We start from the raw sequence: 24,581 nt of genomic DNA on the forward strand, positions 1-24,581 counted from the left end.
AAGATCATTTGTTGAATGCCTACTTTTGAATGCTTTTAGAGCAGCTTGTGAGATGAAGAATGGAGTCATCGTCGCTGCTTTATGTACTAACAAATGGAGAATGGAGTTGTCATCGAAGAATGAAAAAAGAAACTTCCTGATATGTATCTCATCCAATCCTCCCCTCTCTAACGTCGCTCCATTCACACAATGGCCACGCCCCCTTTTCTGTACCTTATTCCTTTACTCTCTCTCACACGCACGCACACATACACACACACACACACACACGTGTTTGTCTATTTGTGTGTGTGTTTGTGTGTATGTGTGTGTGTGTATATATATATAAACTTTATACATTCTTAAATTATAAATTGCATTGTACTGCTGCCACAAAACAACAGATTTCACAATGTATGTCAGTGATAATAAACCTGATTTTGGACTAAACGCTGGCAATCAAGACTAGCTTGGATATGGCATCTTGTCAGCACAGTCCGGTCAGGTGGAAGTATGCTGTACTACTCTATGGATGGTGGTGATGTGAAGCTAGTTCAGTTTCAGTTTGGGAGTGTGGAAGGAAATGTTTCTCTGGCTTGACTCCCCTTTCCCTCTCTCTCTCCTGCTGATCCCAGAGCACTCTGCCCCCCACGAGGAACGTGTTCCATTCCATCTCCTCTCTTCCTGCGAGTTCTGTGTCAGCATGCCCTTCCTCATCCTGACCCACAGATGGAACGGCGAGGGTGAGTGGTGGGAGTGCGAGGGCCGGGGTGGAGGGGGGAAGAGGTGCGGGGTGGAATGGGGAGGTGGGCTGGGTATTGGTAAGTGGGCAGTAAAGGCAGGAAGTGGGTGGGATGATGAGGAGTGGAGCTGAGACAGAGAGCTAAGCTTTCAGCTGGAGTCTGTGGTGAGGAAGGTAAATGCGATGTCAGCATTCATTTCAAGAGGACTAGAATATAAAAGCAAGGATGTAACGCTGAGGCTTTATGAGGCATTGGTCAGACCGTACTTGGTGTGTTATGAGTGTTGGGCCTCTTATCTAAGGAAGGATGAGCTGGAAGGTCCAGAGGAAGATCAGGAGAATTATCCCGGGATTGAAAGGGTTAACATGAGGGGCATTTGATGGCCCTGGGCTTATAAGTGCTGGAGTTGAGAAAAATGAGAGGAATCTCATTGAAACCTATCAAATAATGAAAGGCCTAGATAGACTGGACATTGAGAGGATGTTTCCGGGAGTGGGAGGGCCAGGGACCAGAGGGCACAGCCTCAGAATAGAGGAACATGCATTTTGAACAGAGATGAGGAGGAATTTCTTTAGCCAGAGGGTGGTGAATTTGTGGAATTCATTGGCTCATACTGCTGTGGAGGCCAAGTGACTGGGTATGTTTTAAGTAGAGGTTGATAGGTTCTGGATTTGTCAGGGCATCAAAGGTTATGGGGAGAAGGCAGGAGAATGGGGTTGACAGGGATATTAAATCAGCCATGATTGACTGGAGGTTCTGCAGTAGGGGGTAAGATGGAGCGGCGAAGGGTTGAGATGTGGTGAGGTGAGGGTGGGGGATCTGGAGAAGGAAATGCAGGTGAACAGATACGCTTACTGTTGCCTTGAGGGGAGGTGCAACAGTAAGGGAGGTGGTTTTGGATGCGGGAGGAAGTTGGGAGGAATATCCCAGGACGGGTCTATGGAGATTTTCCCGGGATTGGTGCAGGAGTAAGAAAGGTGGGATAAGATGTGGAGGATGGCTGGGAGGAACATCCCAGGCTAGGTGTATGGAGATCTTCCCGGGATCGATGTGGGAGTGAGTGAGAGAGATGGGGTTGGATGTGGGGAATGATTCGGAGTGACATCCCAGGCCAGGTCTATGGGGATTCCCGGGATCGGTGTGGGAGTGAGTGAGAGAGAGATGGGATTGGATGTGGGGAATGATTCAGAGTGACATCCCAGGCCAGGTCTATGGGGATTCCCGGGATCGGTGTGGGAGTGAGTGAGAGAGAGATGGGATTGGATGTGGGGAATGATTCGGGGTGACATCCCAGGTCAGGTCTATGGGGATTCCCGGGATCGGTGTGGGAGTGAGTGAGAGAGAGATGGGATTGGATGTGGGGAATGATTCGGGGTGACATCCCAGGCCAGGTCTATGAGGATTCCCGGGATCGGTGTGGGAGTGAGTGAGAGAGAGATGGGATTGGATGTGGGGAATGATTCGGGGTGACATCCCAGGCTAGGTCTATGGAGATCTTCCGAGATCAGTGCAGAGGGCTCCAAAGTTCCCCTGGCCTGCTTCCTGACCCTTATTTACCTTGAAATAGGTTTCCTCAATTGTCCTGTTTTCTAACCGTTTCCTGCCTCCCCCCCACCACTTCCAGGCATGGAGCGGACAGATGTGGTAGTCTTGGATGAAGAGCGGAGGTCCTCACGGTTTGCCCAGTGGATGGAGGCTCTAATGGTTCGGTGGCAGTCGCAGCTAGTGTTCCGGCGTCTCGAGCTGCAGCAGGGCATCCAGAGACTGCAGTCTCTGCGTGTCATATACCAGGGCACTGAGAAGGTATGTCTCTGGCCTATTGTGCCAGGGTCACGCTGACAGACTGTGAGTTCTGGGGCCGCCAAAGCCCAGAGTTTCTGATGAGGGGTCTTGGCCTGAAATAGCAGCTGTTTATTCCCCTCCATAGATGCTGCCTGACCTGCTGAGCTCCTCCAGCATTTTGTGTGTGTTTCAGGGGTTTCCGTGCGTCAGTGCGAAGCCATGCATATTAGCAACCCCCCCCCCCCGTATCATTGGTCACACAACACGGAAATGGGCCCTTCAGCCCAACTGGTTCACGCTATCCAGGATGCCCATGTAAACTAGATAAAAGAGTAACTTTATCTGACGTTTATACATCGAGAGATACTGTGAAATGCGTTGCTTTGTGTCAGTGACCAACACAGTCTGATGACGAGCTGGGGGCAGCCTGCAAGTGTCGCCACACTTCTGGTGCCAACAGCGTGCCCACAGCTTACTGACTCTAACTCATACGTCTTTGGACTGTGGGAGGAAACCGGAGCACCTGGAGGAAACCCACGTGGTCACAGGGAGAGCTACAGACTCCTTACAGACAACGGTGGGAAACGATCCCCAATCACTGGTGCTGGTCAGCGTTGTGCTAACCGCAAAGCTGCCAAGCCACCCCACTTCTCCTTGTTTGGCCCAGGTCTGTCTAACCAGCCTCAACTACCTCTTCTGATTACAGCTTGTACTCCTTCCCCTGGCCCTGCCTTCCTATTGCCCCTTCCTTTCGGTCCTGATGAAGGATCTTGGTCGGAGGTGTGGACTCTGTATTCCCCTCCACAGCTGCTGCCTGGACCAATGGGTTCCTCCAGCTCTCTGTTTGTGCTGTTCTCATCCCATGCACCGTACACCATACACCCGACATCCGACATCCTCCGTGTGAAGAAATGGCCACTCAGGTCCTTTCTATATCGTTCACCTCTCAACCTTAAACCTCTGCTTCTAGTTTAGAGTTTCTGTTCCCGGGGGGAAGAAAGACTGTGAGGTTTACACTTTTGACATCCTTCGTGATGTTATGTTGAAATTGTGTAAGACGTCGGTGAGACCTGCTTTGGAGTACTGTGTGCCATTTTGGTCACCCACCTACAGGAAAGATGAACATAAGATGGAAAGAGTGCAGGGAAAATTTACAAGGATGTTGCTGGGATTTGAGGCCTGAGTTATAGGGAAAGGTTAAATAGGTTTGGACTTTAATCCCCGGAGTTTGAGGGGAGATTTGACAGAAGGATACAAAATTATGGTGGGTACTAACAGGGTAAATGCAAGCAGACTTTTCCCACTGAGGAGGCGTGAGACTAGAACTAGAGGTCATAGGTTAAAGGGGAAAGGTGGAATATTTGAGGAGAACCTAAGGAGGAAGCTGACTCCGAGGATGGTGAGAGTGTGGAAGGAGCTGCCGGTGGAGGTGGTGGATGCAACATTTAAGAGAAGTTTGCATAAGTATGTGGATGGAAGAGATGTGAGGAGCTATGGGACTGGGCAGATTAATGGTACAGCATGCATTAGATGGGCCAAAGGGCCTGTTTCTGTACTGTAGTGACCTATGACTCTATGATTTTCTGTACTGGTGGTGTATTATCCAGTGTAGCAATGTGCAGATGAAACCCTGGGCCAGGATAGTGTGGAATCAGAGTGTTAGTGACCACAGAGATAAGTCCCTTGTTCTGCAGCATTCTCACCAACTAAATAACCTGCCTTCGAGATCTTTGTGATCTAATTTTTATGTAGACTATGTGAGAGAGACTTTGTCTGGCAGCGTGTTCAGATTGTAACCACATTCTCTGTGGAAAATATTACCCCTCTGATCCCATCTAAACCTCCTTCTTCTCTGTAAGGTAGGGAAGGAAGTGGGGCACCGGGGGTGCTGATGGGCAGGTGACAAGAAGAGACCAGAGTGGAGTATTGAAGAGGGAAGAGAGAGGGGGAGAACATTCCCAGAAGCTGGGGAAATCAATATTCATGCCATCAGGTTGGAGACGTTACAAGACTCACTGGCCTGTAGTTACCTGGCTTATCCTTGCTGTGCAGTCATCTGCTCCCTCACCCGTGGCATGTCCTGGGTGGTAGAACGTAGACCAGTTCTGCATGGTACAGGCTACTTGTGCCACATTTTTGTGCTAATCTTTTAACACTCAATTAATCTCGCCCTTCCCTCCCACATACTCTCCATATTTCTATCAACCATGTACGTATGAAGGAACCCTAAGGAGGCAGTGATCATAACACGATTGAGTTCACTGTGAAATTAGAAAAAGAGAAGCCGAAATCTGATGTGTCGGTATTTCAGTGGAGTAAAGGAAATTACAGTGGCATGAGAGAGGAACTGGCCAAAGCTGACTGGAAAGGGACACTGGCGGGAAGGACAGCAGAGCAGCAGTGGCTGGAGTTTATGCAAAAAGTGAGGAAGGTGCAAGACAGGTATATTCCAAAAAAGAAGAAATTTTCAAATGGAAAAAGGATGCAACCGTGGCTGACAAGAGAAGTCAAAGCCAAAGTTAAAGCAAAGGAGAGGACATACAAGGAAGCAAAAATTAGTGGGAAGACAGAGGATTGGGAAGTTTTTAAAAGCTTACAAAAGGAAACTAAGAAGGTCATTAAGAGGGAAAAGGTGAACTGTGAAAGGAAGCTAGCAAATAATATCAAAGAGGATACTAAAAGCTTTTCAAGTATATAAAGAGTAAAAGACAGGTGAGAGTAGATATAGGACTGATAGAAAATGATGCTGGAGAAATTGTAATGGCAGATAAGGAGATGACAGAGGAACTGAACGAGTATTTTGCATCAGTCTTCACTGAGAAAGACATCAGCCATATACCGGACACTTAAGGGTGGCAGGGAAGAGAAGTGTGCGCAGTCACAATTAGGACAGAGAAAGTACTCAGGAAGCTGAATAGTCTAGAGGTAGATAAATCTCCTGGACCAGATGGAATGCACCCTCGTGTTCTGAAGGAAGTAGCTGTGGAGATTGCGGAGGCATTAGCAATGATCTTTCAAAAGTCGATAGATTCTGGCATGGTTCTGGAAGATTGCAAATGGCACTCTGCTATTTAAGAAGGGGGCAAGGAAGCAAAAAGGAAATTATAGACCTGTTAGCTTGACGTTGGTGGTTGGGAAGTTGTTGGAGTTGATTGTCAAGGATGAGGTTACAGAGTACCTGGAGGTATATGACAAGATAGGCAGAACTCAGCATGGATTCCTTAAAAGAAATCCTGCCTGAGAAACCTATTACAATTTTTTGAGGAAATTACAAGTAGGCTAGACAAAGGAGATGCAGTGGATGTTGTATATTTGGATTTTCAGAAGGCCTTTGACAAGGTGCCACATATGAGGCTACTTAACAAGATAAGAGCCCATGGAATTACGGGAAAGTTACATACGTGGATAGAGCATTGGCTGATTGGCAGGAAACAGAGAGTGGGAATAAAGGGATCCTATTCTGGTTGGCTGCCAGTTACCAGTGGTATTCCACAGGGGTCCGTGTTGGGGCCGCTTCTTTTTACATTGTACATCAACGATTTAGATTATGGAATAGATGGCTTTGTGGCTAAGTTTGCTGACGATACGAAGATAGGTGGAGGGGCTGGTAGTGCTGAGGAAACAGAGAGTCTGCCGAGAGACTTGGATAGATTGAAGAATGGGCAGAGAAGTGGCAAAAGAAATACAATGTTGGAAAGTGTATGGTTATGCACTTTGGCAGAAGAAATAAACGGGCAGACTATTATTTAAATGGGGAGAGAATTCAAAGTTCTGAGATGCAACGGGGCTTGGGAGTCCTCGTACAGGATACCCTTAAGGTTAACCTCCAGGTTGAGTCGGTGGTGAAGAAGGTGAATGCAATGTTGGCATTCATTTCTAGAGGAATAGAGTATAGGAGCAGGGATGTGATGTTGAGGCTCTATAAGGTGCTGGTGAGACCTCACTTGGAGTACTGCGGGCAGTTTTGGTCTCCTTATTTAAGAAAGGATGTGCTGACGTTGGAGAGGGTACAGAGAAGATTCACTAGAATGATTTCGGGAATGAGAGGGTTAACATATGAGGAACGTTTGTCCGCTCTTGGACTGTATTCCTTGGAGTTTAGAAGAATGAGGAGAGACCTCATAGAAACATTTCGAATGTTGAAAGGCATGGACAGAGTGGATGTGGCAAAGTTGTTTCCCATGATGGGGGAGTCTGGTACGAGAGGGCATGACTTAACGACTGAAGGGCGCCCATTCAGAACAGAAATGTGAAGAAATTTTTTTAGTCAGAGGGTGGTGAATCTATGGTATTTGTTGCCATGGGCGGCAGTGGAGGCCAAGTCATTGGGTGTATTTAAGGCAGAGATTGATAGGTATCTGAGTAGCCAGGGCATCAAAGGTTATGGTGAGAAGGCGGGGGAGTGGGACTAAATGGGAGAATGGATCAGCTCATGATAAAATGGCAGAGCAAACTCGATGGGCCGAATGGCTGACTTCTGCTCCTTTGTCTTATGGTCTTAAATGCCCCTAAATGCCTCTATCATCAGCCCTGGCAGGGTGTTCCACTCACCCACCACTCTCCATGTAAAAATTCTATTTCTATTCCCCCTGTTCTTTCCTCCAATTACCTTAAAATTATGCCTCCTGGTATCAGCCATTTTGGCCCTGGGGAAAAGTCTCTGCCTGTGCACTCTGTCTCTGCATCTTATCGTGTACTCCTGTATCAAGTCACCTCTCATCTTCCTTCACTCCAAAGAAAAAAGCTCTAGGTTGTTCAACCTATCCTCATCAGACATGGTCTCTAATCCAGACAGCATCCTGGTAAATTTCCTCTGCCCCCACGTGGCCCGTGAGTAAATCTCTCACAGAGCTGGTTTCTGTCTCCCCGCAGGTGCCGAATGAAGAGGAAATGTTGTTTAATTGGCCGGGGTCGAATGCGGATGCCTCAACCTCAACCTCCTCCTCCTCCTCCTCCTCTATCTATGTCGACAGTTTCCGTCAGAGCAGGAAGAGGCCGTGGTGTGAGCTGGATCGTCAGGAATTTCCTCCTTGGGGGCAGACTGTGCAGCTCATCAACACGGAAACCCAAACACGGCCCCCCGTATTGAAGTGAGTATTGTGGCCCTCCCCTCACCGAACCCTGCCCAGAGCCCTCAGCATCTCTTCCCTGTCAACCCTCACCCTGACTCTCCTCGCTCACTCGATCCTGGCCAGTGACCCCTCCCCTCCACGTCATCCAGACCTAGATATTTCTCTTACCCCCTCCTCCTTCCCAGGGTTCTTCCTCTTTCCTGTCCACAAACACTCACTTCACTCGCGATTTCTTACCCCTCGTAAAATCTGCTTCTCCTCACCTTCCCCCTCCATCTATCTCCTCCTCCCCCAGCCCTAGATAGAGTGTATGTGGAGAGGATGTTTCGTATAGTGGGGGAGACAAGGACCGGAGAGCACAGCCTCAGAATAGAGGAATGTCCATTTAGAACAGAGATGAGTCTTTAGCCAGAGGGTGGTGAATCTGTGGAATTCGCTGCCACTGACGGCTGTGAAGAACAAGTCACTGGCTATGTATGTAGCAATAGGTTCTTGATTAGTCAGAGTGTCAGAAGTTATGGGGGGAAGGCAGGACAACAGGGTTGAGATGGATAATAAATCAGCCATGATGGAATGGCAGAGCAGAGTCGATGGGCCAATGGTCTAGTTCTGCTCGATCTGTGTGTGGTGCTGTCCAACCAGCGGGAGAGTGGGTGAAAGCTGATACAAGCAGAAGGTGTGAGGTCTTGCACTTGCGGAGGAGGATTCTAAAGGTGGGTTGAGCCGGATTGCAGATGAGTGATGAGCAGGTCATGTTCCTGTACATGAATCACAACAGGTTCGTCGACGTTGCCGCAAGTACTTAAGGAAGGCAGCGTATTGGCGTATTGTCCTGATGAACCGGCATTCTCCCAGAGGATTCCGGGAGGCAGAGGTGGTGAGCACGAGCAGGCTGCGGGATGGGGCACAAGCCCATGTTCTTCATTTTGCTGATTAAGCAATGAGGGGGATTGAAACATCGAGATGAATGCGGAGGTTTGGAGTTCGTTTGGGTGCTTTAGCGCTCCGCAGTATCCGAGAGGATTCCGGGAGGCAGAGGCAGTGTATGTGAACCTCATGGCGAGCGGGCTGCGGGATGGGTCGCAAGCCGATTGAAGCAGTGAGGGATATTGAAACATTGAGGCAAATGTGGAAGGTGAGAGGCAGCTGCCTGCCTTTTGATCGCTGGGGATTGCTCTGTTGTGGAGAGGGGAGAGCCGGCTGCTGTGCCCAGAGAATGTTACCCAGGTTTTCTGCATTTTGGATATGGACTTTTACTAGATACTTTTTTCAGTCTTACAGTTTTTCATATTCTGTGTTTTTCACCCCATCTTTTTTTTGTTAGGGGAGGAGGATTTGGGGATCGATATGTCTGTTCTGTTTTGTTCATTTTTTGTGTGGGAGGAAGGATTTGGGGGTTAATGATTGTGTTACCTTTCTTTTCTCTCTTGGTTTCATGGCTACCTGGAGAAGAAGAATTTCAGAGTTGTATACTTTGATAATAAATGAACCTTGGAACTGTCCTGATGAAAGGTCTTGGCCAGAAACATTGACTGATTATTCCCCTCCATAGATGCTACCTGGCTTGCTGACTTCCTCCAGCATTTTGTGTGCATTGCCCAAGGTTTCCAGCCTCCGCAGAATCGCTTTTGTTTATAAATGGCGAATTAGCCTTTGTGTGAAGGGTTTGGGGTTTACAAATGGAGAGGTATCAGAACACAGAGCACAGAACAGTACAGGCCCTTCAGTCCACAATGTTGAGCCAATTCGTTAACCTAGTCCGAGATCAATCCAACACTTTCCTGCACGGAGCCTCCATTTTTCCATCATCCATGTGCCTGTCTCAAAGTCTCTAAATGTCCCTAATCTACCTGCCTCTACCACCACCTCCAGCAGCACGTTCCACGCACCCACCAGCTTCTGTGTAAAAAGTTGTTTCTGACATTCCCTCCCCCCCCATACTTTCTCCAATCTCCTTAAAACTATCCCCCCTCGTCTTAGCTAAGAAAAAGTCTCTGGCAGTCCACTCGATCCCTGCCTCTTGTATGGCTCGCTCAAATCACCTCTCATCGTCCTTCGCTCCAAAGAGAAGAGCCTATCTTCATAAGATATGTCTTATCTCTTAAGACATGCTCTCTAGTCCAGGGAGCATCTTGCGGTGTGGTAGCTTAGTGCTTAGCACAATGCTGGGCTTAATTCCTGCCACTGTCTGCAAGGAGTTTGTATGTTTCCCCGTAACCATCTGGGTTTCCTCAGGGTGCTCCAGTTTCCTCCCACAGTCCAAAGGCATGCCAGTCAGTAGGTTAATTGGTCAGTATAAGTTGTCCCGTGATTAGGCCAGTGATCAGTGATGGGTGGACAGAGTGCCGAAAGGACCTATTCCACACTGTATCTCAATAAATAAAAAAAGTAAATCTCAGCAAACAAGGGAAAATCTGCAGATGCTGGAAATCCGAGCCACACACACAAAATGCTGGAGGAACTCAGCAGGCCAGGCAGCATCCACGGAAATAGAGTACAGTCGATGTTTCGGGCCGAAACCCTTTGGCAGGACTGGAGAGAAAAAGCTGAGGAGTAGATTTAAAAGGTGGCAGGGGGGGAATAAACACAAGGTGATAGGTAAAACTGAGAGGGGAGGGGATGAAGTAAAGAACTGGGAAGTTGATTGGTGAAAAAGATACAGGGCTGGAGAAGGGGAATCTGATAGGAGAGGACAGAAGGCCGTGGAAGAAAGAAAACGGGGGAGGAACACCAGAGGGAGGTGATGGGCAGGCAAGGAGATGAGGTGGGAGGGGGAAAAGGGGATGGGAAATGGTGAAGGAGAGGGGTTGGGGTAGGGGCATTACCGGAAGTTAGAGAAGTCGATGTTCATGCCATCAGGTTGGAGGCTACCCGGACGGAATGTAAGGTGTTGTCCTTCCAACCTGAGTGTGGCCTCATCACGACAGTGGAGGAGGCTCTGAATAGACATATCGGAATGGGAATTGGAAAAGGAATTAAAATGGGTGGCCACTGGGAGATCCTGCTTGTTCTGGCGGACGGAGCCTAGATGCTTGGCGAAGCGGTCTCCCAATCTACACCAGGCCTCACCGATATACAGGAGGCCACACGGGAGCACCAGACACAGTATATGACACCAACAGGCTAACAGGTGAAGTGTTGCCTCACCTGGAAGGACTGTTTGGGACCCTGAATGGTAGTGAGGGGGGTGGTGTAGGGACAAGTGTAGCACTTGTTCCACTTGCAAGGGTAAGTGCCAGGAGGGAGATCAGTGTGAGGTACAGATGGATAAGGGAGTCGCATAGAGAGCGATCCCTGCGGAAGTCCTAGCATGGAATATAGAACAGTACAGCACAGGAATGGGCTCTTTGGCGCACCGTGTTGTGCCGAACCAGCTAAAAAATAAATAAATAAAATAAAAACTAATCCCTCCTGCCTACACAATGTCCACATCCCTCCATCTTCACATTCATGTGCCTTTCTATAGAACATTGCTCAGCCTATAGACCTACTCTCTAATCTGGATTGAGTGTTGATCCAGATTCCAACGTCTTCAGTCTCCATTTTAATCCCTAGGCTGGCACTCCTCACCCCTACCTCCCTCTGCCCCAGCAAGGCTCCAGAACACTGTGAGCAAGGCTGGTATTCCCCCACCCTTATCACCATCTTCCCCTCTCTCGCCCAGCAAGGCTCCAGACCACTGCCCCTGTCACAGTCAAGGGTGGTGGCCAGTGCGATCATGTTTGCTGTTGTGTGCTGGGGCAGCAGGCTGAGGGTAGCAGACACCTACAGAATCAACAAACTCATTCGTAAGGCCAGTGATGTTGTGGGGATGGAATTGGACTCTCTGACGGTGGTGTCTGAAAAGAGGATGCTGTCCAAGTTGCATGCCATCTTGGACAATGTCTCCCATCCACTACATAATGTACTGGGTGGGCACAGGAGTACATTCAGCCAGAGACTCATTCCACCGAGATGCAGCACAGAGCGTCATAGGAAGTCATTCCTGCCTGTGGCCATCAAACTTTACAACTCCTCCCTTGGAGTGTCAGACACCCTGAGCCAATAGGCTGGTCCTGGACTTATTTCCTGGCATAATTTACATATTACTATTTAACTATTTATGATTCTATTACTATTTATTATTTATGGTGCAACTGTAACGAAAACAATTTCCCCCGGGATCAATAAAGTATGACTATGACTATGATTCACTCTTCTCTCCCACTCCTCAGGAAAGAGAAGAGGGACTGCGTGGACTCTGGCCTCACTCTGGGCTGGGAATGCAGGTAGGTACTGGCGCGTTAAGCCGGTAGGCTCTCTCTTTGAGACACCCTTACGCCACCCCCTCACCAACACGCGAACTCCCCTTCAAACTCTCTGTCAGAATTCCAGCCTCTCCCTCTCCATCTCTCTGCTCGGATTTGCTCATGAAGGCAGATGCCGTCAGGCACGTCGGGAGAGGGGAGCAGTGACCCCACCTTGCCCTGTCCCACTGCACCTGGGAGCCGCAGTCCGCTTTGTATGGACTGGGATTGTTTAACAAGAGGGGGTGTTAACATCTCAGTGCATGCTTACTCCCCATGCAGCACCCCCTCAGTACCACCCCTTTGTCTAACAATGCTATACAAGTTTATTTACATCACAAATACACAAGGTCCACGTATTCAGTATTTACAAGACAGTGAGTAGACTCAGATTAAAATATGCTTACTACTGTCTATAAAAAACAGTCAATACCCCGTGGGGCCCATCGCTCACGGAAATCCCCCAATGTGCACATGGTGACCGCGTGCTCCCTCTCCAAGGACAGCCGGGCACGGATGTATCCTCGGAAAAGGGACAGGCAGTCGGCCTCCGCTTTCCGCCGCCTAGACCCGTGAATGGCCATCATGGCCAGGCCCACCTCTCGCCCCACCCCCTTCTGAACTGGGTGATCATACATGAGGAGCGTGGGACTAAAATGCAGCCAGGACCTCAGCAGCCCCTTGAGAAACTCAAACAGGGGCTGCAACCTCTCACATTCTGTGTACTCATGGTACACTGACTCCTCCCGCCCGCAGAATGCACGGGTGGACGGGGCATCAGTAAACCTGCTCAGGAACCTGTTGAACGGGACAGCCTGTTGCAGTACCTTCCACCCCAGATCCCCAGTGTACAGGGGAAGCACCCCTGTGTGCAGAGACTGTTGAATGGGACTGCCTGATGTACTGCCAGGTCCCCGGTGTACAGGGGAAGCTCTCCTGTGTACAGAGACTGTTGAATGGGACTGCCTGATGTACTGCCAGGTCCCCAGTGTACAGGGGAAGCACCCCCGTGTACAGAGACTTCCACTGGGGACCCTCTCCACTGCCGGACGGTAACACGGACCACCAAGGCGAGTCCGGTCGGCAGATGAAGGCGAGGAAGTGGAAGGTGTGCAGGAACAGTCCGTACAAGAAGCACCTTGGAGCATCACAGAATGGCACGGTGGGCGTCCCTGCGAGACGGCTCACGTTGTGCAGGACCCTCTCCCACGTGGTCTCCTGAGATCTGAGTCTGACGAGCACGTTGGGTGGTGACGTAGCTGGAACCCCTCCACTTCCCCATGGTCTCCCGACACCCACCGTAATAGGATCAGGACCAGGACCAGTCCGCTCAGCAGACAGAGCACCTTTCCCCAATGACACAGGAGCACCCTGCCCAGATAAAGTCAGAGCCCATGCCCTTGCTTTCTCCGTAAGAGTTTAACGGGCTTTCTTCTGCGCGAGCCAGACATGCAGAGGAAAGCATTTCACCACAATTCTTGCTGGATCCGCGACGGAGGAGCCATCCTCTGCAGCAACTCCACTAGCTGCCTGTGGACACCCCTCCCCTTCCCGAGAGTAGAAGGGTGTGGCCTGGTCCAGATCCTGCAGCATCCTCGCGTAGGAGCCTCGGGACCTCTCAAGCTGCAGTTGCCTCCACTGTACTCATCCCAGAGGGGCTGGTCCGCATCGGTCAGCTCCAGCCGGGATTCCAGGTCGACCAGCTCCTTCTCAAGCTGATCCATCCCAAACATCCACCACTCGGTCTTCCTGTGCACATATTCCTAGCAGAGCAGTTGGATGTGAGCCTTGTCCACATCCCACCAGAGCCGCAGGGAGGGGAAACTCCCCTGCTCCTCCCGCCAGGACTTCCAGAACAGCCGGAATGAATCTTGGAACCGGCTGTCTTCCTAGAGATATAGAGTTGGTTGATCCGTAAGCCCCAACCCCGTTTGTATCTCCTTGAGAAAGCTCAGAGGTCAGGGTGAGAGCTCTGCCAGGCATTGACCAAGTCTGAGGACTCGACCAACGGTAACTTCCTCACTGATGTTCAGCTGCTCTGAGGACCAGTGTGGTCCCTGTCCTCAAGGGTACAGTTGAAATCACCCCCCATGATAACGCACTCGCTCCGATCTATGAACCCCAGCAATGGAGGCACCTCTGGGAGCAGGCAGGCCTGCATCGGGCCGGGCTCAGGGGTGTACACATCGACAAAGTGCACTGGCACACTGTCCTGACGCGCGGCGAGGTGAGGCAGACGGCCTGGTACGAGTTCCTATTTCAGGCTGACAAGAGGGCCACCCAGCTGGAAGTGGAGCTGAGGTGTCTCATGTGGACACCCCCCCCCACCCCACCCCCGCCATTCCAGGAGCCAAGTAGATTCATCTCCGGGAACAGTACGGGATTCCTGCAGGAATCTCACCACATATCTCCCGTCCCAGAGGACAGAGAGATGATGGAATCTACCGCCATTGATGTTAAGGGTCACAACACTCAGCTTCATGGTGCATTTTACTGAGACCCTTCACCAGAGCCCCTGGATGAAGGATCGGAGCTCTCCTTCGAGCCCTCTCCTCCCTTCACCCTGTGACCCTCTCCAGGGACTCCAGGAGCCTCTTGAACTGACGCCGATCCTCACGGGTCACCTCAGCTCCCCTCCCCTTCGATTGGAGGATCACGCGGATCGACTGGACGACCCCTCCCAGACCCGACCCGCGATCAGTGGCCAACTGGGCCTTGAAAGGTTTCTTTCGGTAATCCCATAAGAACTGTCGGATCTCCTTCAGAGAGACAGGCTGTGACTCGGTGCTGGGGTCGAGGAATTCAGCCATCTCGGCTTCAAAAATGGCCCCCTCTCCCCCTCACTGGGTCCAACGCTCTCATCCCCCTCCAGGTAGTCGTCATCTACACCTGATGTGACCACCTTGCTCCTCACCCTCACTGTAGAACCATCCCTCACTGTAGACCCCATCCCTCACCCCTCACCCTCACTGTCGACCCCATCCCTCACTCCTCACCCTCACTGTAGACCCCATCCCTCCCTCCTCACCCTCACTGTAGACCCCATCTCTCACTCCTCACCCTCACTGTAGACCCCATCCCTCACTCCTCACTCTCACTGTAGACCCCATCCCTCACCCCTCACCCTCACTGTAGACCCCATCCCTCCCTCCTCACCCTCACTGTAGACCCATCCCTCACTCCTCACCCTCACTGTAGACCCCATCCCTCACTCCTCACCCTCACTGTAGACCCCATCCCTCACTCCTCACCCTCACTGTAGACCCCATCCTTCACCCCTCACTCTCACTGTAGACCCCATCCGTCACTCCTCACCCTCACTGTAGACCCCATCCCTCACCCCTCACCCTCACTGTAGACCCCATCCTTCCCTCCTCACCCTCACTGTAGACCCCATCCTTCCCTCCTCACCCTCACTGTAGACCCCATCCCTCGCTCCTCACCCTCACTGTAGACCCCATCCCTCACTCCTCACCCTCACTGTAGACCCCATCCCTCACCCCTCACCCTCACTGTAGGCCCCATCCCTCACTCCTCACCCTCACTGTAGACCCCATCCCTCCCTCCTCACCCTCACTGTAGACCCCATCCCTCACTCCTCACCCTCACTGTAGACCCCATCCCTCACCCCTCACTCTCACTGTAGACCCCATCCGTCACTCCTCACCCTCACTGTAGACCCCATCCCTCGCTCCTCACCCTCACTGTAGACCCCATCCCTCACTCCTCACCCTCACTGTAGACCCCATCCCTCACCCCTCACCCTCACTGTAGGCCCCATCCCTCACTCCTCACCCTCACTGTAGACCCATCCTTCCCTCCTCACCCTCACTGTAGACCCCATCCCTCACTCCTCACCCTCACTGTAGACCCCATCCCTCACTCCTCACCCTCACTGTAGACCCCATCCCTCCTCACCCTCACTGTAGACCCCATCCCTCACTCCTCATTCTCACTGTAGACCCCATCCCTCACTCCTCACCCTCACTGTAGACCCCATCCCTCCCTCCTCAACCTCACTGTAGACCCCATCCCTCACTCCTCACCCTCACTGTAGACCCCATCCCTCCCTCCTCACCCTCACTGTAGACCCATCCCTTCCTCCTCACCCTCACTGCCTCACTGTAGAACCATCCCTCACTCCTCACCCTCACTGTAGACCCCATCCCTTACTCCTCATCCTCACTGTAGACCTCATCCCTCCCTCCTCACCCTGACTGTAGACCCATCCCTCACTCCTCACCCTCACTGTAGACCCAACCACGGGCTCTACCTCATCCCACTCTCCTCACCCTCACTGTAGACCTGACCACGGGCTCTATCCCATCCCTCCCTCCTCGCCCTCACTGTAGACCCCATCCCTCACTCCTCACCCTCACCCTCACCCTCACTGTAGACCCGACCACGGGCCCTACCCCATCCCCAGGACCATAGAAACCGTAGAAACTACAGCACAGAAACAGGCCTTTTGGCCCTTCTTGGCTGTGCCAAACCATTTTCTGCCTAGTCCCACTGACCTGCACACGGACCATATCCCTCCATACACCTCCCATCCACGTATCTGTCCAATTTATTCTTAAATTTTAAAAAAGAACCCTGCATTTACCACCTCGTCTGGCAGCTCGTTCCATACTCCCTCCACTCTCTGTGAAGAAGCCCCCCCCTAATGTTCCCTTTAAACATTTCCCCCCTCGCCCTAAACCCATGTCCTCTGGTTTTTTTCTCCCCTTGCCTCAGTGGAAAAAGCCTGCTTGCATTCACTCTATCTATACCCATCATAATTTTATATACCTCTATCAAATCTCCCCTCATTCTTCTACGCTTCAGGGAATAAAGTCCCAACCTAGTCAACCTTTCTCTGTAACTGAGTTTCTCAAGTCCCGGCAACATCCTTGTAAACCTTCTCTGCACTCTTTCAACCTTATTTATATCCTTCCTGTAATCTGGTGACCAAAACTGAACACAATACTCCAGATTCGGCCTCACCAATACCTTATACAACCTCATCATAACATTCCAGCTCTTATACTCAATACTTTGATTAATAAAGGCCAATGTACCAAAAGCTCTCTTTATGACCCTATCTACCTGTGACGCCACTTTTAGGGAATTTTGTATCTGTATTCCCAGATCCCTCTGTTCCACTGCACTCCTCAGTGCCTTACCATTAACCCTGTATGTTCTACCTTGGTTTGTCCTTCCAACATGCAATACCTCACACTTGTCAGTATTAAACTCCATCTGCCATTTTTCAGCCCATTTTTCCAGCTGGTCCAAATCCCTCTGCAGGCTCTGAAAACCTTCCTCACTGTCTACTACACCTCCAATCTTTGTATCATAGAAACATAGAAAATAGGTGCAGGAGTAGGCCATTCGGCCCTTCGAGCCTGCACCGCCATTTATTATGATCATGGCTGATCATCCAACTCAGAACCCAGCCTTCCCTCCATACCCCCTGACCCCTGTAGCCACAAGGGCCATATCTAACTTCCTTTTAAACATAGCTAATGAACTGGCCTCAACAGTTTGCTGTGGCAGAGAATTCCACAGATTCACCACTCTCTGTGTGAAGAAGTTTTTCCTAACCTCGGTCCTAAAAGGCTTCCCCTCTATCCTCAAACTGTGACCCCTCGTTCTAGACCTCCCCAACATCGGGAACAATCTTCCTGCATCTAGCCTGTCCAATCCCTTTAGGATCTTATACGTTTCAATCAGATCCCCCCTCAGTCTTCTAAATTCCAACGAGTACAAGCCCAGTTCATCCAGTCTTTCTTCATATGAAAGACCTGCCATCCCAGGAATCAATCTGGTGAACCTTCTTTGTACTCCCTCTATGGCAAAGATGTCTTTCCTCAGATTAGGGGACCAAAACTGCACACAATACTCCAGGTGTGGTCTCACCAAGGCCTTGTACAACTGCAGTAGTACCTCCCTGCTCCTGTACTCGAATCCTCTCGCTATAAATGCCAGCATACCGTTCGCCTTTTTCACCGCCTGCTGTACCTGCATGCCCACTTTCAATGACTGGTGTATAATGACACCCAGGTCTCGTTGCACCTCCCCTTTTCCTAATCGGCCACCATTCAGATAATAATCTGTTTTCCTATTTTTGCCACCAAAGTGGATAACTTCACATTTATCCACATTAAATTGCATCTGCCATGAGTTTGCCCACTCACCCAACCTATCCAAGTCACCCTGCATCCTCTTAGCATCCTCCTCACTGCTAACACTGCCACCCAGCTTCGTGTCATCCGCAAACTTGGAGATGCTGCATTTAATTCCCTCATCCAAGTCATTAATATATATTGTAAACAACTGGGGTCCCAGCACTGAGCCTTGCGGTACCCCACTAGTCACCGCCTGCCATTCTGAAAAGGTCCCGTTTATTCCCACTCTTTGCTTCCTGTCTGCTAACCAATTCTCCACCCACACCAATACCTTACCCCCAATACCGTGTGCTTTAAGTTTGCACACTAATCTCCTATGTGGGACCTTGTCAAAAGCCTTTTGAAAATCCAAATATACCACATCCACTGGTTCTCCCCTATCCACTCTACTAGTTACATCCTCAAAAAATTCTATGAGATTCGTCAGACATGATTTTCCTTTCACAAATCCATGCTGACTTTGTCCGATCATTTCACCGCTTTCCAAATGTGCTGTTATCACATCCTTGATAACTGACTCCAGCAGTTTCCCCACCACCGACGTTAGGCTAACCGGCCTATAATTCCCCGGTTTCTCTCTCCCTCCTTTTTTAAAAAGTGGGGTTACATTAGCCACCCTCCAATCCTCAGGAACTAGTCCAGAATCTAACGAGTTTTGAAAAATTATCACTAATGCATCCACTATTTCTTGGGCCACTTCCTTAAGCACTCTGGGATGCAGACCATCTGGCCCTGGGGATTTATCTGCCTTCAATCCCTTCAATTTACCTAACACCACTTCCCTACTAACATGTATTTCGCTCAGTTCCTCCATCTCACTGGACCCTCTGTCCCTTACTATTTCTGGAAGATTATTTATGTCCTCCTTAGTGAAGACAGAACCAAAGTAATTATTCAATTGGTCTGCCATGTCCTTGCTCCCCATAATCAATTCACCTGTTTCTGTTTGCAGGGGACCTACATTTGTCTTTATCAGTCTTTTCCTTTTTACATATCTATAAAAGCTTTTACAGTCCGTTTTTATGTTCTCTGCCAGTTTTCTCTCATAATCTTTTTTCCCCTTCCTAATTAAGCCCTTTGTCCTCCTCTGCTGAACTCTGAATTTCTCCCAGTCCTCAGGTGAGCCACTTTCTCTGGCTAATTTGTATGCTACTTCTTTGGAATTGATACTATCCCTAATTTCTCTTGTCAGCCACGGGTGCACTACCTTCCTTGATTTATTCTTTTGCCAAACTGGGATGAACAATTGTTGTAGTTCATCCATGCAACCTTTAAATGCCTGCCATTGCATATCCACCGTCAATCCTTGAAGTGTCATTTGCCAGTCTATCTTAGCTAATTCATGTCTCATACCTTCAAAGTTACCCCTCTTTAAGTTCAGAACCTTTGTTTCTGAATTAACTACGTCACTCTCCATGTTAATGAAGAATTCCACCATATTATGGTCACTCTTACCCAAGGGGCCTCTCACGACAAGATCGCTAATTAACCCTTCCTCATTGCTCAAAACCCAGTCCAGAATAGCCTGCTCTCTAGTCGGTTCCTCGACATGTTGGTTCAAAAAACCATCCCGCATACATTCCAAGAAATCCTCTTCCTCAGCACCTTTACCAATTTGGTTCACCCAGTCTACATGTAGATTGAAGTCACCCATTATAACTGCTGTTCCTTTATTGCACACATTTCTAATTTCCTGTTTAATACCATCTCCGACCTCACTACTACTGTTAGGTGGCCTGTACACAACTCCCACCAGCGTCTTCTGCCCCTTAGTGTTACGCAGCTCTACCCATATCGATTCCACATCTTCCCGGCTTATGTCCTTCCTTTCTATTGCGTTAATCTCTTTTTTAACCAGCAACGCCACCCCACCTCCCCTTCCTTCGTGTCTATCCCTCCTGAATATTGAATATCCCTGAACGTTGAGCTCCCATCCCTGGTCACCCTGGAGCCATGTCTCTGTGATCCCAACTATATCATAATCATTAATAACAATCTGCACTTTCAATTCATCCACCTTATTACGAATGCTCCTTGCATTGACACATAAAGCCTTCAGGCACTCTTTTACAACTCTCTTAGCCCTTTTTAATGCTTGCCCTGGATTTGTCGGCCTGCCACTTTTACTTTTCCCCTTTGTACTTTTTGCTTCTACGCTCACTTTACACCCCTCTGTCTCTCTGCACTGGTTCCCATCCCTCTGTTGTGAACTAACCTCCTCACACCTAGCCGCTTTAATTTGATTCCCACCCCCCAACCATTCTAGTTTAAAGTCACCTCAGTAGCCCCCGCTAATCTCCCTGCCAGGATATTGGTCCCCCGAGGATTTAAGTGTAACCCGTCCTTTTTGTACAGGTCACACCTGCGCCAAAAGAGGTCCCAATGATCCAAAAACTTGAATCCCTGCCCCCTGCTCCAATCCCTCAGCCACGCATTTATCCTCCACCTCATCGCATTCCTACTCTCACTGTCGCGTGGCACAGGCAGTAATCCCGAGATTACTACCTTTGCGGTCCTTTTTCTCAACTCCCTTCCTAGCTCCCTATATTCTTCTTTCAGGACCTCATCCCTTTTCCTACCTATGTCATTGGTACCTATATGTACCAGGACCTCTGGCTCTTCACCCTCCCACTTCAGGATATCTTGGACACGATCAGAAATATCCCGGACCCTGGCACCAGGGAGGCAAACTACCATCCGAGTCTCTGGACTGCGTCCACAGAATCGCCTATCTGACCCCCTTACTATCATCAGCAAACTTGCTGATCTAATTTACCACATTATCATCCAGATCATTGATATAGATGACAAATAGCAATGGACCCAGCACTGATCCCTGTGGCACACCACTAGTCACAGGCCTCCACTCAGAGAAGCAATTCTCTACCACCACTCTCTGGCTTCTTCCATCGAGCCAATGTCTAATCCAATTTACCACCTCTCCATGTATACCTAGTGACTGGATTTTCCTAACTAACCTCCCATGCGGGACCTTGTCAAAGGCCTTACTGAAGTCCATGTAGACAATATCCACTGCCTTCCCTTCATCCACTTTCCTGGTAACCTCCTTGAAAAACTCCCAACAGATTGGTCAAACATGACCTACCACGCACAAAGCCATGTTGACTCTCCCTAATAAGCCCCTGTCTATCCAAATGCTTGTAGATTCTGTCTCTTAGTACTCCCTCCAATAACTTACCTACTACCGACGTTAAACTTACTGGCCTATAATTTCCCGGATTATTTTTTGATCCTTTTTTGAACAGCAGAACAACATGAGCCACTCTCCAATCCTCCAGCACCGCACCTGTAGACAGCGATATTTTAAATATTTCAGCCAGGGCCCCTGCAATTTCAACACTAGTCTCCTTCAAGGTCCGAGGGAACACCCAGTGACTCCCAGGGTCACTCTGCTGCTGATGTGATACTTCACTCTCTCAGCATCTTCTGGCAGTCTCCAAAATTGTTCCTTGGTGATTTTGCAGCAAATTTTCAACTTTAGGAGAGAGGGCTGTGACACCATGAGCCTCTCTCAGTACCACCCCTCTCGCAGTGACCTCCCCTCCATCGGTACTGCCCCCTCCCACATTGGTGAGATTTTTGACCCACTGAGTTGTGGGGATGAAGGGGATTTGGGGATGAACTGGTCTCTGGTGAGCCTGAAGGAAGGTTTGATCGATTTGCCCTCTCTGCAGGTCGGAGCCTCCTGTGTTAGAGAAGCAAGACTGCAGGTACCCCACAAAGAAAGACTTCGACAATGCCTAAGCAGTATATTCAGCCGCACGTCCACTCTCTGGATCCAAGTGTGACCACGTTAACCCTGTGTGTACCGGAAGGCAGCCTCCTTCATCCCAGGCCCGTGCTGGGCCGATGTTTCTGCAAGGGCCCTGCACTGTTATCGCTGTGGCAGGGCGAAGGGGAAATAATGCCGTGTTATTCTCGAGGGCTTGGTTCTGGCTTCAGCTTGCCATCAGCAGTACATTACCAAACTCCTGAATCTCATCCAGTAATGGTGAGGATTTTTTTCTGCTTCTGCCCGTCTGCTGGAAGAGCTCTGCAGCAGGATCCCAGGTCGAACGGGAAGACAGTAACGTCCTCTGGCAGTGAGGAGCACTTGTTCAGTTTTCGAATTTTTACTTTTTCGTACTTTACAGTTTTCCTTTTTTTTTGGGCTCTGCTGTGAAAGAAAGGAGCATGTGATTGACAAATAAAAACTCTCAGTTAAATTGATCAAAATCCCTGGTTGTAATGGCTAACACGAGGGGGTGCAGCTTTATGGTGCTTGGAGGTAGGTACAAGGGGGATGTCAGAGGTAAGTTTTTTTTACACAGAGTGGTGGGTGTGTGGAATGCAGTGCCGGTGGAGATGGATACATAGGGTACTGTACCTGGAGCTTAGAAAAATAGAGGGCCATGTGGTAGGGTAATTCTAGGCAGTTTCTAGAGTAGGTTACAACATTGTGGGCTGAAGGGCCTGTAATGTGCTATGGATTTCAATGTTCTAATACTCATTTATGTAAACAAAGGGTTGGGGGCTGAATATTTTTACAAGGGACTGTACATATATAACATGTAACAATTACAGCACGGAAACAGGCCATCTCGGCCCTTCTAGTCCGTGCCGAACTCTTACTCTCACCTAGTCCCACCGACCTGCACTCAGCCCATAACCCTCCATTCCTTTCCTGTCCATATAGCTATCCAATTTAACTTTAAATGACAATATCGAGCCTGCCTCTATCACTTCTGCTGGAAGCTCGTTCCACACAGCTACCACTCTCTGAGTAAAGAAGTTACTCATGTTACCCCTAAACTTTTGCCCCCTAACTCTCAACTCATTTCCTCTTCTTTGAGTCTCCCCCACTCTCAATGGAAAAAGCCTATCCACGTCAACTCTATCTATCCCCCTCATAATTTTAAATACCTCTATCAAGTCCCCCCTCAACCTTCTTAAGTCCAAAAAATAAAGACCCAACTTGTTCAACCTTTCTCTGTAACTTAGGTGCTGAAATCCAGGTAACATTCTAGTAAATCTTCTCTGTACTCTCTCTATTTTGTTGACATCTTTCCTATAATTCGGTGACCAGAACTGTACCTAATACTCCAAATTTGGCCTTACCAATGCCTTGTACAATTTCAACATCACATCCCAACTCCTATACTCAATACTTTGATTTATAAAGGCCAGCATACCAAAAGCTTTTTCCACCACCCTATCCACATGAGATTCCACCTTCAGGGAACTATGCACCATTATTCCTAGATCCCTCTGTTCTAACGCATTCTTCAATGCCCAACCATTTACCATGTATGTCCTATTTTGATTAGTCCTACCAAAATGTAGCACCTCACATTTTTCAGCATTAAACTCCATCTGCCATCTTTCAGCTCACTCTTCTAACTGGTCTAAATGTCTCTGCAAGCTTTGAAAACCTACTTCATTATCCACAATGTCACCTATCATCTGCATACTTCCTCATCCAATTTACCACCCCATCATCCAGATCATTAATATATATGACAAACAACATTGGACCCAGTACAGATCCCTGAGGCAGACCACTAGTCACCGGCCTCCAACCTGACAAACAGTTATCCACCACTACTCTCTGGCGTCTCCCATCCAGCCACTGCTGAATCCATTTTACTACTTCCATATTAATACTTAACGATTGAACCTTCCTAACTAACCTTCCGTGTGGAACCTTGTCAAAGGCCGTACTGAAGTCCATATAGACAACATCCACCGCTTTACCCTTGTCAACTTTCCTAGTAACCTCTTAAAAAAATTCAATAAGATTTGTCAAACATGACCTTCCACGCACAAATCCATGTTGACTGTTCCTAATCAGACCCTGTCTATCCAGATGATTATATTTTCCATCTCTAAGAATACTTTCCCATAGACAGCCAAATGAAACAATATTCCTCCAACCTACGGTGAACCCACAAAACATACATCACACACACAACACATGAAACAAGATATTACCACAGGTAAGTTAATAAAATATAATTCAAAATGCATGTAGTGCACAGCACAGGTAAACAGTAAACAGCTCTCTGTCCTAGTTATAAGACCTCGGTAGTGGCAGGGTATTCATTAGTCTCCCGGCCTGAGGGAAGAAGCTGTCACCCTGTCTGCCAGTCCTAGTCCTGATGCTCCTGAACCTCCTTCCTGATGGTAGTGGGTCAGAGAGATTGTGGGATGGGTGGTAGGGATCCTCAACAGTGCTTCAGGTAAATGTGACAAATGAGGGCGGGTGGCCTCATCGTGGCAGAAGAGGGCACCACGGATTGACATATCAGAACAGGAATGGGAATTGGAGTTAAATTGGGTGACCACTGGGAATTTCTGGTTTTTGTGGATGGAGCGGAGGTGCTCTACGATTCCCCCCCCCCCGCCCCATTTACACTGGGTCTCTCCAATGTCGAGGAGGCTACATAGACAATTCCAGCAGATCTGCAGGTGAAGTGTTGCCTCACCTGGAAGGACTGTTTGGGACCCTGAATGGGGGTGAGGGAGGAGATGAATAGTGAACACCTTGTT

The 24,581-nt window shown here is 49.2% G+C and overlaps 1 protein-coding gene across 2 annotated transcripts in view; it reads left to right on the plus strand.

Annotated features, from left to right (window-relative positions):
- The window catches only part of LOC134344596 (uncharacterized), a 159,271-nt gene that overhangs the window by 128,956 nt on the left and 5,734 nt on the right, over positions 1–24,581 (plus strand). The window contains exons 26-30 of one of the 2 annotated variants that reach the window (XR_010017467.1): positions 615–722; positions 2,347–2,525; positions 7,377–7,594; positions 11,791–11,844; positions 21,728–22,320. Coding sequence is in view for 1 of the 2 variants with exons in the window: in XM_063044680.1 (XP_062900750.1) it covers positions 615–722; positions 2,347–2,525; positions 7,377–7,594; positions 11,791–11,844; positions 21,728–21,797 (629 nt within the window). In the remaining variant the exon portion in view is untranslated. Of the gene's footprint in view, positions 1–614; positions 723–2,346; positions 2,526–7,376; positions 7,595–11,790; positions 11,845–21,727; positions 22,986–24,581 lie in introns of those variants that run through there. The other variant, XM_063044680.1, reaches the window with a different exon arrangement.

Source organism: Mobula hypostoma, chromosome 3 (assembly GCF_963921235.1).
Source record: "Mobula hypostoma chromosome 3, sMobHyp1.1, whole genome shotgun sequence".
Lineage (NCBI taxonomy): Eukaryota > Metazoa > Chordata > Chondrichthyes > Myliobatiformes > Myliobatidae > Mobula > Mobula hypostoma.